This window comes from Natator depressus, chromosome 11 (genome assembly GCF_965152275.1).
Source record: "Natator depressus isolate rNatDep1 chromosome 11, rNatDep2.hap1, whole genome shotgun sequence".
NCBI classification, from domain to species: Eukaryota; Metazoa; Chordata; order Testudines; family Cheloniidae; genus Natator; species Natator depressus.
In genome coordinates this window covers 55453816-55469545 of record NC_134244.1, presented here as the reverse complement: position 1 = coordinate 55469545, position 15730 = coordinate 55453816, and the positions used below count along the sequence as shown (strand labels likewise).

The window sequence follows — 15730 nt, the reverse complement described above, 5'->3', positions numbered from 1 at the left end:
CTCCCTCCAGCTTTGAAAGTATCTTGTCTCCTCATTGGTCATTTTGGTCAGGTGCCAGCGAGGTTATCCTAGCTTCTTAACCCTTTACAGGTGAAAGGGTTTTTCCTCTGGCCAGGAGGGATTTTAAAGGTGTTTACCCTTCCCTTTATATTTATGACAGCGGGGTACACAATTAAAAGTCTGTACCCACGGACATGCTTAGACATGCCCAGATGGGCATGTTCTCTTCTGATTGGCATCTTCACACTATTTTGCTGAAGAGGGACATGTGCAGTCTCTGCTGAAAGTTAAGAACTTGCTGGTTGTCATGGTTATTGTAGGATGTATGTATGTAAAATATTTTAAGAGTTATGTCACATGTAGAATATTATGTTCCAAAGCTGCTGGAAGTGAAACTGGTCACTTGAGGTGGCGTGGCTTTCAGTGCTAATACAATCAAGTTTGAAAAAATTGACCTCTTTTGACCCAGCCTAGCCAAATGTTGGCAATCTGGACAAAATGGTGGCTTGGGCCTTTACAAATCACAAAAGAGCCCAAGCAAAAGATCTTGAAGAGGGAGACCATCGGGGTGAACTAAAGTTAACAAAATGCCATGGTTATGAAAAAAGACAAAAGGTATGGAACTGTATAATAGGAGAAAGGAGGGCACAAGATGGCATCCATTATGGAGACAACACTGTCAGTGTGTGTCTCTCATGAAAAGTGGATCCCAGCTCTCTTGATTGGACAAGCTTTATAGGGACCATTGGGTGAGAAATACCTTATTAGACAGTAAAGAAACTTGTTAATAAGTATAGGCTCTAGACTGTGTTTTATGTTTTCCTTTAATCTGTAACCATATGTTTCCAGTCCTTATACAGTAACTCCTCACTTAAGGTTGTCCCAGTTAACGTTGTTTCGTTGTTATGTTGCTGATCAATTAGAGAACGTGCTTGTTTAAAGTTGTGCAATGCACCCTTATAACGTTGTTTGGCAGTCGTCTGCTTTGTCCACTGCTTGTAGAAAGAGCAGCCCGTTGGAGCTAGCTGGTGGGGGCTTGGAACCAGGGTGGACTGGCAGCCCCACTATCAGCTCCTTGCTCCCCTAAGTTCCCTGTGCGACAGCCACCCGGCAGGCTATCAGTTACTGGCAGTTCAGCTGTCCTTCCCCTCACTGCCATGTGCTGCTCCTGCCCTCTGCCTTTGAGCTGCTCCCTGGAGCCTCCTGCTCGCTGTGCAGAGGGGTGGGGGAAAGAGGGGTGCTAATGTCAGGGTGTCCTCCTCCACCCGGCTCCTGCCCCCCGCTTACCCCATCACCATAGAGGAGGGGTGGGGGACACGATGGGGCTCAGGACGGAAGGAGCTTGCTGGCAGCAGCTGGTGTCTCAACTTGCTGATCTACTTAAGAAGACCAGGTACTTAGGGTGGGGTCAGCATACTTAAAGGGGCAATGCACATCTTTCTCTCTCTCACACACAGGGTGTGTGTCTCTGTCTGCCATGCTGTCTCCCCTCCATCCATTTGTGCTGCCTTGTAGAGTGTGAGGCTACATTAACAACAATGGGTTAACCCTTGAGAGCTCAGCCGAGTGCTAGTTCATCATTTAGCAGTAAGGCATTCCCCGGGAAATATCCCACCCTCTTCCACCCTCTGACTTCACCACCTCAACCAAGCTTCACAATCATCATTGCTGTGTACAGTATTAAATTTTTTTTAAAAACTTACTCTGTGTGTGTGTGTGTATATATATATATATATATATATATATTCTTATGGGGACACTGGATTTTCTTAACATCGTTTCGCTTAAAGTCGCATTTTTCAGGATCATAACTACAACGTTAAGCGAGGAGTTACTGTATTTGCTTCTGTTTGAATCTTTATCTTAAGCTTTGTCAGATAAACTTCTGTTTGGTTCTTCTATACACATGACTAAGTTCTGTGTGTGAAGGAGAGTGCTGAACTAATGAGACTGGTGAACTGGGGGGCATGAATTCCATGGAGTCAGCAAATCTGTGTGTATTGTGGATGTCCAGAAGTTGTGGACCTGGACAGTCAAGTGCAACAAAGTGAAATGTACACATAGGTTGGAGTGGTCTGTGCCTCAGGGCCAGAGCAGAGCTCTGGTGGCTAACTATCTCCATAGATTTAGCTACAGGTTGTCTCTGTTCTGACCTAAGGACTTAATTAGGGAGCCTAAGGGCTGGGGTGGGGGGTGGAAATTGCTAGCCTGCAGCGGAAAAGAGCGGGGCTTGCAAAACCTGGAGTGGCAGTGCTTGTGTTGCCAGCAGCTAGTAGTTTTGGACATGTTTTCCCTGGTGGGTACAGACACCCAAGGCTTCCTCATGCTGTAAACAGGAGGTGGTGATTTATCCTCTATTCGTAGTTAACCCTGAAAGTGTCACACTACTGTCTGTCTTTAAATTTATTAATTAGAATTATTGTAGTACCTAGATGCCCCAATCAATATCGGGCCTCCATGATGCCATTTGCTGTGTAAAGAAATAAGAGAAAATCACTGTCCCGAAGAGATTTTTGCTTAGAGGATCAAGAGATGAAAGCCTGCTCATCTCATTTATATACCATAAGCCATGTGATTTGCTCAGTAGTTGTTTCTAATAGCAGCATGCCAAGCTAAACGTTTAAAGAATAATCCTAATTAGTTATATTTATTTTAGTTTCCTGTACTACATAAACTATATATTTTGTTCCCATAGGAAGGACATCTACAAACAAAGATGATCAATGCTGGTTTGAAATATGGGTATGAGTATCTTGGTAATACCCCAAGATTGGTTATTACTCCACTTACAGACAGATGCTACAGGTAAAACCACAAATTAGTGAATGTGTTAGGGACATGAATTTATGTTACTGAAATAATTTAATTGAGTCCTCAGAATAGATGTCTGCCACAATGAAATGGATAATTCTACTTTATTACTTGTTTCTATTGTTCTTTTAGGCATGATGATATGGTATGCTTTTTGATTATTTATTAGATTAGGGTATTTGTTAATATTTTATTGTGATATAATTGACATTTTGGGAAAACTTAATTATCTATAGATTTCTGTTTTAAAGAACAGATGTGCTCACAAAAGTAACTATAAAAATGGCAGTTTCTCATTCAACATGTTTCCTTTATGGCTTCAGGTCATTTCTGCTTGGACATAGGTGCTCTGATACCACTGTGATGAGAGCCATATAAGTACTTAGATAGGGGTTTTACTGAACAAAAAATGTTTTTACTACTGTAAGTATTTCAGAGCAAATACCTGCTAAGGTGGAGTGTGTTAGATGCTGTTCTGCCTCATAAATCAAAAACAAAATCATGTGCTAAATTTTGACTGAGGTGCTTTTTTTATCGGTGATGCAGCTATCTTTTCAGACCCCAGTGTAGTTTAAAGTGTCACTAGTTTGAAATCCTATTTTAAATTGTAAACTGAACAAACGTGAGATTAAATCAATATTCTAATCCATTGGTGTAATTTATTACATCACTTTTCTGTCTGTAGCCCCATTTTATATTACAGGAGTGAGATTTTGGAAAGTGACTAGAAAGAAGCAGTATTTTGGACTCTGGGTAAATTACTTCATGTATGACTGACTAGTATTGGTGACTGCTGGTACTGTAGTAAAGAATATTTTGGGAGGAAATCCAGTAGAATTTGTTGAATATGGATATATAGACATTGAACAGCAGTTTTTAAAGTTTCCTGTAAATGCTGGAATAGCTGGAAAAATGACATGTGTTACCAATGCTAGTAAGGAAAATGGCACACTTTTATCAACCTTTTTTTTTTTTTAAATTTCAGAACCCTGTTTGGAGCACTTCACCTTCATCTAGGAGGTGCCCCTGAAGGTCCTGCTGGAACTGGAAAAACTGAAACTACGAAAGACTTAGCAAAGGCTGTAGCGAAGCAATGTGTGGTTTTCAATTGTTCTGATGGATTGGATTACCTTGCGTTAGGAAAATTCTTTAAGGTTTGGATTAATCATTAGGGCTGGATTTTCATTTACACTAAGGCCTCTTTATTTCACTCTGGCATGTGAAATGGCGTAGAACATATATAACCTATAGTAGGGTTATATAAATAAATCTATAAATATAAGAAACCTGTGGTTTCCAAAGTTCACCCTGGCAAAAGTTCATCCAAATTTGTCTGAAACACTGGTGCTTGACTAGAATAATCTATCCATAATGAAAAAACAAAATGCTGTGTTTAAAATGTGAAAAGTAAAACATATTAAATTACAGAAAAATATTCAGAGAGGGTGAAATTTACCACAGCGTGTGCTGCAGAACCCCTGTATTAGCATCTTTGGAAGATATTGTATATATTGGGAGGGGTTTCTGTCTTGGCTCCAAATAGGTCAGTAAAGAATGGATCATGGGGGAAAGGGCAAATGAATCCAGTTACACATATTCTGTAACGTGGCACCCCTGCATAGGTATGTAAAGGGATAGTGACATTTACTCTTGCTTCAAAAAAGTAATGGTTGCCAAGGAGGAGTGCATTGTTGCCAACCCACTAACTGAGGGCCTGGGAATGAATTTCAGCCCTGTAGTTTCTTGATTTGTCCATATTACTCAGGTTTTATGAGAGAGAGTGTGAATGTCATCCAAAATTAATGACTTTTTTTTCCGGATCCTTGCTACTGTTATCCATATCCTAGTCATCTCAAAATTAGATTACTGAAATACACTCAAATCGACTGCAGACTGAAGCTGGTGCAGAATGCCACATCCCCCTTATTATATGAAGTATGTCATCTGGACCACATTCCACCAGTATTTTGGGACCTGCATTAGCAGCTTATTGGTCTCCAGGTGGAGTTTAGGGTGTTTGGGGTTTTTTAACCTACAAAACCCTGAATGGCCAGGGGGAATGGGACCTCTTTGATTGAGGGAATGCCTCTCTCTCCGTGCCATGGTGCCAGCTGGAGTCAGTGGAGGCATTTGATTTGAAGCTCTCCTGTTAGAAATAAGAGGGTGTCTGCAGACATATTGTTGTCCATATAGGCTCATTGGAGTTGAAACTTGCTTCCTGGTCTGAAATAGTCAAAATGTGCTGACCTTCAGGATATCCATCTATTTGATAGGTGTTTGGGTTAAATTGGGATATTATTTTATTTTGTTGTTTTGAGTTATCGGCTGATAAATTAATATATTTTACACTGTAATGCTTCTGGAAAATGTTCCTATATGAGTTGTGAGTTTGGTTAGTTGCTAACATGCCCAAAGCTTGAGTATAGTCATCTTTTGTATATTAAATGTAAATACATATTTTTCATTATTCAGTTATCACTGTTACATTGAAAATAAATAATGAATATGAATTAATAGTTTGTCTGTTATACCCTTCCAGGGTTTGTTATCTTGTGGAGCCTGGGCTTGCTTTGATGAATTTAACAGAATTGATTTGGAAGTACTTTCTGTTGTTGCTCAACAAATTCTTACTATCCAGAGAGGTAATCTATTGCTTCAGTCACATCTTCTATGCTAAATATGAATAAAATAAAGAGTAAGAAAAAGTAGTATTTGACTAGTAACTACAATTACATTAATTTTCGTTTGTCCATAGGTATCAATTCAGGGTCTGACTTACTAGTATTTGAAGGAACTGAACTGAAACTAAATCCCACGTGTGCTGTCTTTATAACCATGAATCCAGGTTATGCTGGGCGTTCAGAGCTTCCAGATAATCTTAAGGTACTGTAGAAAGTAGTTAGAATAACTATTACACTTTTAGTTTTATTAATTTTTGAAGTTAATACAGAAGAAATAATGCTCTCATCAAATACATACATTACTGAGAATATTTAATCAAATCAACCTTTACTGCTCTAAACTCAATATTCAAACCAATTATTATTATCTCCTCTCATGAAGAGGAACAAAAAAGAAAAATTAGCCTGAAGACAGTGCAATAATTAGAAAAATTGCCAATGTCAAGAGGTAGTTTTAAGAGAAGGATCTAACACGTACAGTTAGTAGAAAATGGGGGATCCATTTTCATGAATATTTTTGTGTTTTTGAGAAAAAAAAGTTTTCTCTCGAAGCACAACAAAACATCAAAATCATGACATTTCAATGGAAAAGGATTTCAAGAATATTCTGCTTCAGGAGAGCCAAAATGAAATTTTTCAGCTTCCCAGCTGCCCTCTAAGAAGATATCAATTTCACTTGTGAAATTCATCCCCAGCTCTGGAGATCTGGAGAGGGTTGCTGCCCATCCCCCAGAGCAAGTGGGGAGGCAGGGAAGCAGAGCTCCTGGCATTGTGCCTCTCCATGGCTGGGAGCAAGATGGGAGATAAGGAGGCAGACTGCCCTGGTGCTGAGCCTCTCCATGGCCAGAACAAGGGGGCAGGTGGAGAGGCAGAGTGCCCAGCACTGTGCCTCTTCCTCCCTAGGAGCAGGGGGCTAAGGTGGGAGGTGGAGAGATCTGCCTGTGTTTTGACAAAAGTTTGTTGAATCGCTTATATATTTAGTGAAACATTTTCTTTTATTGAATTGGTGTTTTCTAGTGCAATGATGTTTTGTCGTAAATTTTACAACTTGCTGTGCTAACAGCCCTTTTGAATACGAAACAGAATATTTAAAGGAAATTGCTGCATTTTTTTCTCAGCCCAGAATGCTGAAAGTTCAGAAAGTAAAAGAAACACTTCATATCTCATAAGTTGTGAAAAATCTTTATAAATATGAGTTTTAAATTGGTTATTGCTGGTGATTGTTACTTGTTGAAAGGTAACTTGATTTGTTGTACAGGAAGCCAGAGTGTTTGATGTGAGAAATTGCAAACCAGTTTCTATCCAGCTTTAATATCAAGTTAAGAATCAGAATTAATTGTACTGTTTACTATTTTTCAAATCGCTTGATTTCTAAACATAAACAGACATATTCTTACTTTGAATATGGATGCACAACTACCACTGAAGTCTGTGGGAGCCAGTTGTGAAACCCCCATTGAAGTCAAGGGGAGTTTTGCTGTTGACATCATTGGGGGTCAGTATTTCAGCCCAAGTGTTCTTCTCTGAAGCAAAAAGATATGAATGTTAAAGTAAGAGAAAAATCTTATTGTGCATTTTACTGACGGTTTCACAAATAATGTCATTGTAACATGTCACATTCTAAAAGCTACGTAGGAATGTGGAACTCCTCTATTGAGCCATCTTAAAATCCGGTGTTAGCAAGTACCCAGGTGATATATAGGTTAATACAAGAGGAGTTGGAGTGTCTCTCTGAGGATCAGAGCAATTCCTACAGGAACCCTAGGAATTGGCAAATCCAGGGAGAAAACTGAGGCTTATGTTTTGTTACTGTAATTTGAGTTACTGTTATATGCAGCGTTTGTAGATTCTTTTCAAAACAGGATAGGGCCTTTATATGGTTACATGAGGTGTTAGGATGGGATGAAAACAAATGACCCTCTGTACAGAAATGGAAAGTGAAAGATGTCCTGAAATGGCTGGCAGAACAGCAAAAACAGCAGTAAGTTCATGCTATATCAACAGGTCTTGATGCTATTTAGGAAGAAACAGCAATAATATCAGTAAACCCAGGCTACAGCCCAACTATGATTTCAGCAACAGTTCTGGCAACAGCTGCTTCAAAGCTTATTAAGCCACTTGCACCAAGATTTCAGTCATTCCTTCTGCAGCTTTGTGGTATTTTTTGTGCTTTTCTGGTTTATGTTGAATAAAAAAACCTTACAAAAATGAATTTTCACTCTGACATTAGGCATCTATAAATATTTATGGAAAGTAATAAAACATATAGTATAGTCATTGACTTACTGATACTGGAATTTAATTGCATGGCATTGTAATGAAAGATTTCAGAGTAGCAGCCGTGTTAGTCTGTATCCGGAAAAAGAACAGGAGTACTTGTGGCACCTTAGAGACTAACAAATTTATTAGAGCATAAGCTTTTGTGGGCTACAGTGAAATAATGAAAAATGATATCATTTTATGCATGTGTAAAAGAAGTTATACAAAGTATTGTGATACTGTATGTCACTGTGGCTGATATGATTTTTAATGTTTATTTAATAGGCTCTCTTTAGAACAGTAGCTATGATGGTTCCTGATTATGCCATGATTGCAGAAATTGTCTTGTATTCTTGTGGTTTTGTTACTGCTCGACCTCTGTCAGTGAAAATTGTAGCTACATATCGTCTATGTTCAGAGCAATTGTCTTCCCAGCATCATTATGATTATGGAATGAGAGCTGTAAAGTCAGTGCTTACTGCAGCTGGTAACTTGAAGGTAAAAGATTTCTTGCATTTTCTTTGGTATCCAGTATTTTAATCAGAAAAGTTTGTTTCATGTTCGTAGCAGAAGAATTTGTTCACACTGTTCCATACATTTTCAAATAGATATTTATGTTTTTTTCCATATGAGTCCTGTTAGTATCAGTCATATAAATAGCTAAAACGCTGTGTGACTCTGAAAATTTAGGGGTGAGAGTGTATATTACAGGGCACAATTTAACTTGCTGTGAGCATTCCAGGGACTAATCACTTTTTGATGTCCATGTCATAACTAATGAGAATTACATATTGATTGAAAGCAAAATACATTCCTGTGTAACTGTAGTCAGGCTTTGTCTATGGCTATGCTAGCTGCTGTCCTTGCAAATTTCATGGACCTTTGTCCATGCACAATGAACTTGTCCCATGACAGCAATTCAAGGTGTACTAGCTCAGTCCACTTTTGGGTGGTTCTTTTACCTCCTGTGCATACAGGAGACTTTAACCAATCTTCCACTGACTTGGTGAGGTATTGGGGAGTGAGGCTTGATTCTATTCTATTCAATGCTATGTAGGTTCTTATCCTACCCACTTCGCCGTAGTATCTGAGCACCTTCCAGTAGTGCATTAAGCAATGTGACTAACATCTACTACATGTGGGTTTGACCTCGCTCGCATCCTCATTCCAAGGGGAGAGCTGTGTGTGCAGTGTAGAGTTTTGTTCTTCTTTGAGTGCTTGCTTATCTCCATTCCACATTAGGCATGTGTGCGCTGCATGCACTGTTGCAGGAGATTTTTCCCTTAGTGCTCTCTGTTGGGCTGGCTCTAGCACCTTCTAGAGCCACATGCTCATATGCCATTATAAAGAATGTCACCGGCCTTGCTCCCCCTCAGTTTCTTCTTACTGCCCGTGATGGTTGCTGGAACAACCCCTCTTGCTTTGGCCAGGCTTCTTCCCAGTGATTTTTGGACTCTGTTTCTTAGTTTTTGTTTTAAACATAGTTTTAGTATATATAGATATTGTAGTTAGTTGTAGTGTAAATAGTTATTGTATATAGTTAGTCCCTGTCGTTGAAGGACTCTCTTCACTCCAGGGGCCAGGTATGCCCCAGTCCCCAGCTTCAAACCTTGTGCCTTCTGTGGCAAACCTATGTCCGTGACCCACACTCCAGTTCCTTGAAATGCTTGAGAGAAACTCACGTGAGGGACAAGTGCCAGATCTGTCACAAGGACTTTAGACCCTACACTAAAACAGATAGAGAGTTATGGCTCGAGACTATCCTAATGAAGGCCGCTCTCAGACCAGCCTCAGAGCAAAGCCACTCTGATTCTGCACTGAGCACTTCAGCTTTGGTGTGAAGTGCTCCTCTGGCACCGCACACTTCCCGACTGCATTTACCATCTCCAGTGCCAAGGAAAAAGCACAAGAAGTAGTGCACAGACAGAGGGCGCTTGATGGTACAGGAAAAGGACAAGCATGGGGAAGGCAGCACAGTGCGACCCACTCCGGGCCACTCCACCACCCCTGGTCTCATGGTGGCACCGTTGAGTCCATCCAGAGCATGAGTTCGGTGCAGGACCCTCCGCTGACACCTGGAAGCCACCACGGTACCAGCGGCTTGACTGTCCCTTCGACCCCAGAGACCTTTGCAGTGGCCGGGGACTTACTGTCACTCCTAGTCTCCCCGAATCTGATGGGACAGCCACTGGCTCCAATGACAGAAACAGGAAGGAGCAGGGAATCTCAAGTTCTTTCCTGGCATCAGGTCCATTGGCACCTTCTAGAGCAAACTGGCCCTGATCTCGTTGTTGTCACGATGGTCTCTGGTCTGCCCCCTGGACCCTCGATACCGTAGGGAGGCAGAGAGGGGTATTCCTCCACCGTGGTCAGCAGGGGAGGATTCCTTGTTGGAGTCAGAAGGGAATCCCTACATGCCACCTAAGGTTCACCACTGGTACCCAACCTACATGCCACCAGACTTCAGAGCAGTTCCACCTGCCAGCACCTGGCCAGCCCGGCAGTAGCCTATGCAGTGGTCATACTGCAACCTTTGGGTTTTTTTTCCCTTACCAGGTCCTCCCTCTCACCGCTCCTACTAGGTGGCTTTGGAGAAGCAGGCTACCGGTCCTTTCTGCTCGGCCCCAGATCTCAACTCCAGTACTGACATTCAGGATGTGGCTCCTTTGGATGTCATTGAGGCTGAGGAAGAGGAAGGAGCCCCTCCTCTGGTGCAAGCCTCCTCCTTCTCCACAGATGAGGCCATCTCGGAACCCAGTAGCTCACTTCCGCAGGGCATAACAGGACCTCCTGAAGCAGGTAGCAGCTAACCTAGGGCTGGAAATTGAGGAGCTTAAGGAAACCTCCCACAGCTTGATCGACATTCTGGCTTCAGCAACTCCCTCCAAAGTGGTCTTTCCCACTAATGACACTGTAATGGGTCCAGTCAAGGCCCTCTGGCAAACTCCTTCCTTGCTCCCACCTCAAAGAGGGCAGAAAAGCAATATTATGTGCCAGCAAGTGGATTCAAGTACCTGTACTTGCACCCTCCCCCAGGGTCCCTCATTGTGTCGGCAGCGAACGAGTAGGACAGGCAGGGCTAGATGAGTGCTACCCCCAAACAAAAAGACACAAAAAAACTGGGAGAAAGGTTTATTCAATGGGTAACCTTCAACTGTGTATCTCCACCCAATAAGCTTTGCTGGGGAGATATGATTGCAATCTATGGGATTCCTTGGCCTAGTTCAAAGACTCTTTGCCTCAAGATTCAAGGCAGGAATTTTCTGCCCTGTTGGAGGCGGGTAAGAATGTGGCAAGGGCCTTTCTACAGGTGGCTCTGGATGCAGAAGATGCGGTAGCGAGGACAATGGTCTCTGCTGTCACCATGAGGTGTTGTTCTTGGCTCCAGTCCTTGGGACTTCCTTCTGAGGTTCAACAGTCCATTCAGGACCCCCCCTTTGAAGGCTCCTCACTATTTTCGGAGCAGACAGACACAAGGCTTCATGGCCTCAAGGACTCCAGAGCCACGCTCAGGTCACTAGGCCTCTACGCTCCCTCTGCTTCCAGGAAGCACTTCAGGCCTCAACAGCAACCACATTTCTTGGCACCATCTTTGAGACAGCCCTACAAAAGAAAAGGGAGAGGTTATAAGTGGAGCCAACCACTCCCATCCACTTCAACCTCCCAGCTGGAGTCTCTAGGTGCTCTAGGGAGCCCAAGCAGGCCTTTTGAAGGTACCCAAAGGTGCTATACCAGTTCCCACTTCAGATCCTGCCTCCTCTTTATTTTTGGACTGTCTGTCCCATTTCAGCCTGACATGGTCCCATATAACATCGGACCGCTGGGTACTAAATACAGTAAGAATGGGCTACACCTTTCCTCCTACCCCCCCATCCCCATCCCTCTTCAGGGACCCTTCTCACGAGCAATTCCTCTTCCAGGAGGTGCAATCCCTCCTACGCATGGGGGTTGTAGAGGGGTTCCTCAAGACTTGAGATAGAAGGGGTTCTACTCCTGATATTTCATAATCCCAGAGGGGGCCATCAGCTCATTTTGGACCTCCATTGCCTCAACAGATATCTCAAGAAACTAGAGGTTCCACATGGTCTCCCTGGCCTCCATCATTCTTTCCCTGAATCCAGGGGACTGGTACACTGTCCTTGACTTAAAGGACAAATACTTTCATATTTCTATCTTCTGTGGCCACAGAAGGTTTCTTGTGAATCAGTGCCACTACCAGTTTACCGCTTTTCCCTTCAGCCTGTCTGAAGCCCCTCAGGTTTTTACGAAGTGTATGGTGTTAGTTGGTAGTAGCGGCCTTCTTCAGATGGCGAGGACTCCATGTCTACCCATACCTTGACAACTGTCTGGTCACAGATCTGTCAGAGACTCACGTGCGGAACAGCATCAGCACGGTCTACCTTCTGGGACCTGAGCCTGTTGATAAACAAGCAAAAGTTGACTCTTTTTCCAGTTCAGAGAATAGAATGTATTGGGGCGGTGCTCAGCTTGACCTAGGTCAGAGCCTTCCTTCCTGTGGCTTGATCCCAGTCTATGTTGGACCCGGTATCAAAATCAAGGTATATCCAGTTATGACTGCCAGAGCTTGCCTTAATCTTCTGGGGCACATGTCCATGTGGTTTTGCATGCAGAGCTGCATCTCGGGCCCCTACAGACATGGCTAGCATCAGTATACTCCCTGAACAGACACCTCCTGGACTCGGTGCTCACTGTTCCTCCCTTGGTCTTTGCCTCCTTGGACTGGTGGAAGGACCCAAGGTTGGTAAAGATAGGGTAGCTTTTGTCGTCCCTCAGTTTTCAGTGTCCCTGGTCTCAGATGCCTCAGACTTAGGTTGGGGGGCCGACCTCAACTGCCTCAGGACTCAGGGCCTATGATCCCAAGAAGAACTATCCCTGCACATAAATATCAGGGAACTCAGGGCTGTATGCTTAGCCTGCCAAGTGTACCACTCCTGGATCTCAGGCAAGGTTGTGCACGTTCTGATAGACAATACCGCAGCCATGTTATAGATCAACAAACAGGGAGGTGCTCGATCCTCTGCCCTGTGTCAGGAGGCTATCTGTCTGTGCACTCCGTCCAGCTGAAGGTGCCACATCTTTTGGGAACCTGAAATGCACTGGTGGATCACCTCAGCAGATCCTTTTCCTCTCACCGTAGGTGGTCCCTTCACCTGGAGATTGCCAGGTTCATCTTCCAAAGATGGGGGTCTCCCAGGTAGACAGCTTCACCACCAAGCAGAACAGGAAGTGCTTTCAGTTTTGCTCACTGCGTGGGCACAGTCCAGGCTCCCTCTCTGACACCTTCCTGCTCTATGTTTTTCCCCCAGTCCCTCTGTATCACAAGGTGAGAGTTATTCTTATAGCCCTAGTGTGGCCACACCAACACTGGTTTAGCATGCTACTGGATCTATCAGTAGCATCCCCCATTCTGCTCCCAATCCATCTGGACCTGATCTCACAAGACCCAGCCAGTTGCTCCACCTGAACCTCGCCTCCCTTCACCTAATGGCGTGGATGTTACATCACTGAACCCAGGGGAGCAGCCTGTTTAGAGCAAGTTCAACAGGTCTTGCTAGGTGGCAGGAAACAGTCCACTCGGGCTACCTACCTGGCCAAATGGAAGCACTTCTCAATATGGGTGTCTCAGTGAGGTCTCTCTCCAGTTCGTTCTTCCCTGCAGGCTATATTGGGCTTGTTCCATCTAAAGCAGCAAGGACTGGCCCTTGTATTTGTCCAGGTGCACTTAGCAGCAATCTCAGCCTTCCACTTGCCGGTGAATGGCAAATCAGTGTTCTCCTATGAGATAACAGTCCGATTTCTCAAGGGTCTGGACAGACTCTGTCCTCAGGTTCATGAGCTGATCCGTCCATGGGACGTAAACCTGGTCCTGTCAAGGCGCACACACCTAATGTGGAATGGACATGAGCAACACATCTTGAAGAACGGTTATGGAACGTTAGTAACTGGGTTTTTTGTGTGCAAATGTGGGTTTGGTTTATTCAGTGCATGAATGCATACATTTTGCGGGCATAACTTAGGTGTCCATGTTTGTAAATCTGACTCTTTATATTTAGACTTACTCAGTAACATGCCTACCTTTTTGAATCTGCTACCTGTATATCCTAATACACAGGAAAAAAAATAGTAAATAAATATGTTGTGGTTCAAAAGAGAAATACATACATATTCACTCTAGATTTTTTTATAGCCTGATAGAGCTTTTAAAGTATAGGCTTATAAGAATGTCCACTGCATTGAATGCTTTAACTTTACCTGACAGTATGGTAAGTTACCCATCTTTGGAGATAGTTGGCACACATCCCAGAATGCATTTTGCAATACAGAAAGAATGTCAAAGTCAAATTCCGATCCTCACCTCTCAACAGAATGTTAATATGAAAGTGGATTGGCAGCCAGTTCCCAAACAATAAGATCAGTGTTAGGTTGTAAAGACTTGATGTACGTTTATAAACCTACAGCTGGAACATATAGTATTGTCAGTGGACCTGAAATCTGTGATGAATAAGTACAAAGATGACAACAGGAATGCACAACTTGTAAAACAAGCATGTACTTTCTGAAACCATAAAAATAAATTAAGAACATATTTGCATCAGTGTAATTTCTTTTTTAGCTGAAATATCCATCAGAGAACGAAGAAATTTTGCTACTAAGATCCATTATAGACGTAAACCTGCCTAAGTTTTTGTCCCATGATTTACCACTTTTTGAGGTAAGAAGCTAAAGTAGTTTTAGTAAGGCAATAAGATTTTTATAGATGCTCATTGATGTAATTAGCATAAAGCAAGGATGTCAAACAAATGGTCCAAGGAATACTTTAATCTTACCTATAAGCAATTTAAAATTTAGTCTTAACAGTTTCCCCCCAGGCAATGCATTTAGTCCTCTTTCTAGGAAATGCTGCTTCTGGTTTTAATAGTTCAGATTAATGTAAATTGCCAACACAATTTTCCAACTAAAAATGATAACATAATAATACTTTATAATGCCTTCTATTCAAGGATTTCAAAACACTTTACAAACAATCATGTGAGATAGGTAAGTAATAGTATTCCCGTTTTTAGATGAGGAAATTCATTGTTTCAACCAAGATTTTAGTGTAATGAACAGAGAAAAGAGTCATATAGATTCAGGGGCCCAGATTCTCTCCTGCCCTGAGTGGATCTTGGTGCAGGACTAGGTTGGGGGACACAACAAGTTAGCTGTAACCTTCTCAGGGTGGAGCTATTGTGCCCCTGTGTCCTAGAGGCTGTTCTAATTTACGCAAGCTGTCTGTGGTCCCCATGGGATCGCACAAGATGAATATTAGTGGAGTGCACAAGCATGTTTGTCTCTATCTGTGATGTGACTAGACATGCCCCGCGCCGGCATTGGGAGGCAGTTGGTGCAGGAGCAGGCTACAATGCTTTACACCATCTTAGAGCTCCCCTGTGTTGTGGGTATTCTCATATGGCTAAAAGAGGAAAAGAGAATCTGAGTTAATGTGTGGTGCTAAAGTGAGAGATGTCACACACAGACATGGATATTTGTATGCAATTATCCAAAATACAGATGCAAATGTAATTTTCATCTGTTTGTGATAGGAGTATGTGTCATTTTGTAGGTGCATAGATTGCATTTTGTAGGTGCATTTTCACACTTTGGCCCATAACACTTACTTTTGTGTTATTTTAGAATGAATTAAAAGGACAGGAAGGATTTCAGGGTAGGGAATTCATGGATGAATAAAAGTGTGATAGAGCCATTTCTTTTAAGAATTTTGGGGAAACATTGGTAAATTGAGGCACAGAGAATATATATTTTTTCTTAAACTTCAGTTATCTAAATTATAAAATCCAATGGCACAGTACTATAATATACAATGTGAAGGCAAGCAGAATGCTTTGGTTCTGATGATCAGGAGAGCAAGCAAAGAGATAGATGACTAATGGAGAGGGAATGTGGGTAAGTACATTTCA

The 15730-nt window shown here is 42.5% G+C and overlaps 1 protein-coding gene across 1 annotated transcript in view; it reads left to right on the top strand.

Annotated features, from left to right (window-relative positions):
- The window catches only part of DNAH7 (dynein axonemal heavy chain 7), a 312828-nt gene that overhangs the window by 114040 nt on the left and 183058 nt on the right, over positions 1-15730 (top strand). Inside the window, exons 23-28 of the mRNA XM_074967796.1 lie at positions 2696-2805; positions 3797-3965; positions 5351-5453; positions 5567-5694; positions 8037-8249; positions 14386-14484. Of these exons, the coding sequence (XP_074823897.1) occupies positions 2696-2805; positions 3797-3965; positions 5351-5453; positions 5567-5694; positions 8037-8249; positions 14386-14484 (822 nt within the window). The remainder of the gene's footprint in view (positions 1-2695; positions 2806-3796; positions 3966-5350; positions 5454-5566; positions 5695-8036; positions 8250-14385; positions 14485-15730) is intronic.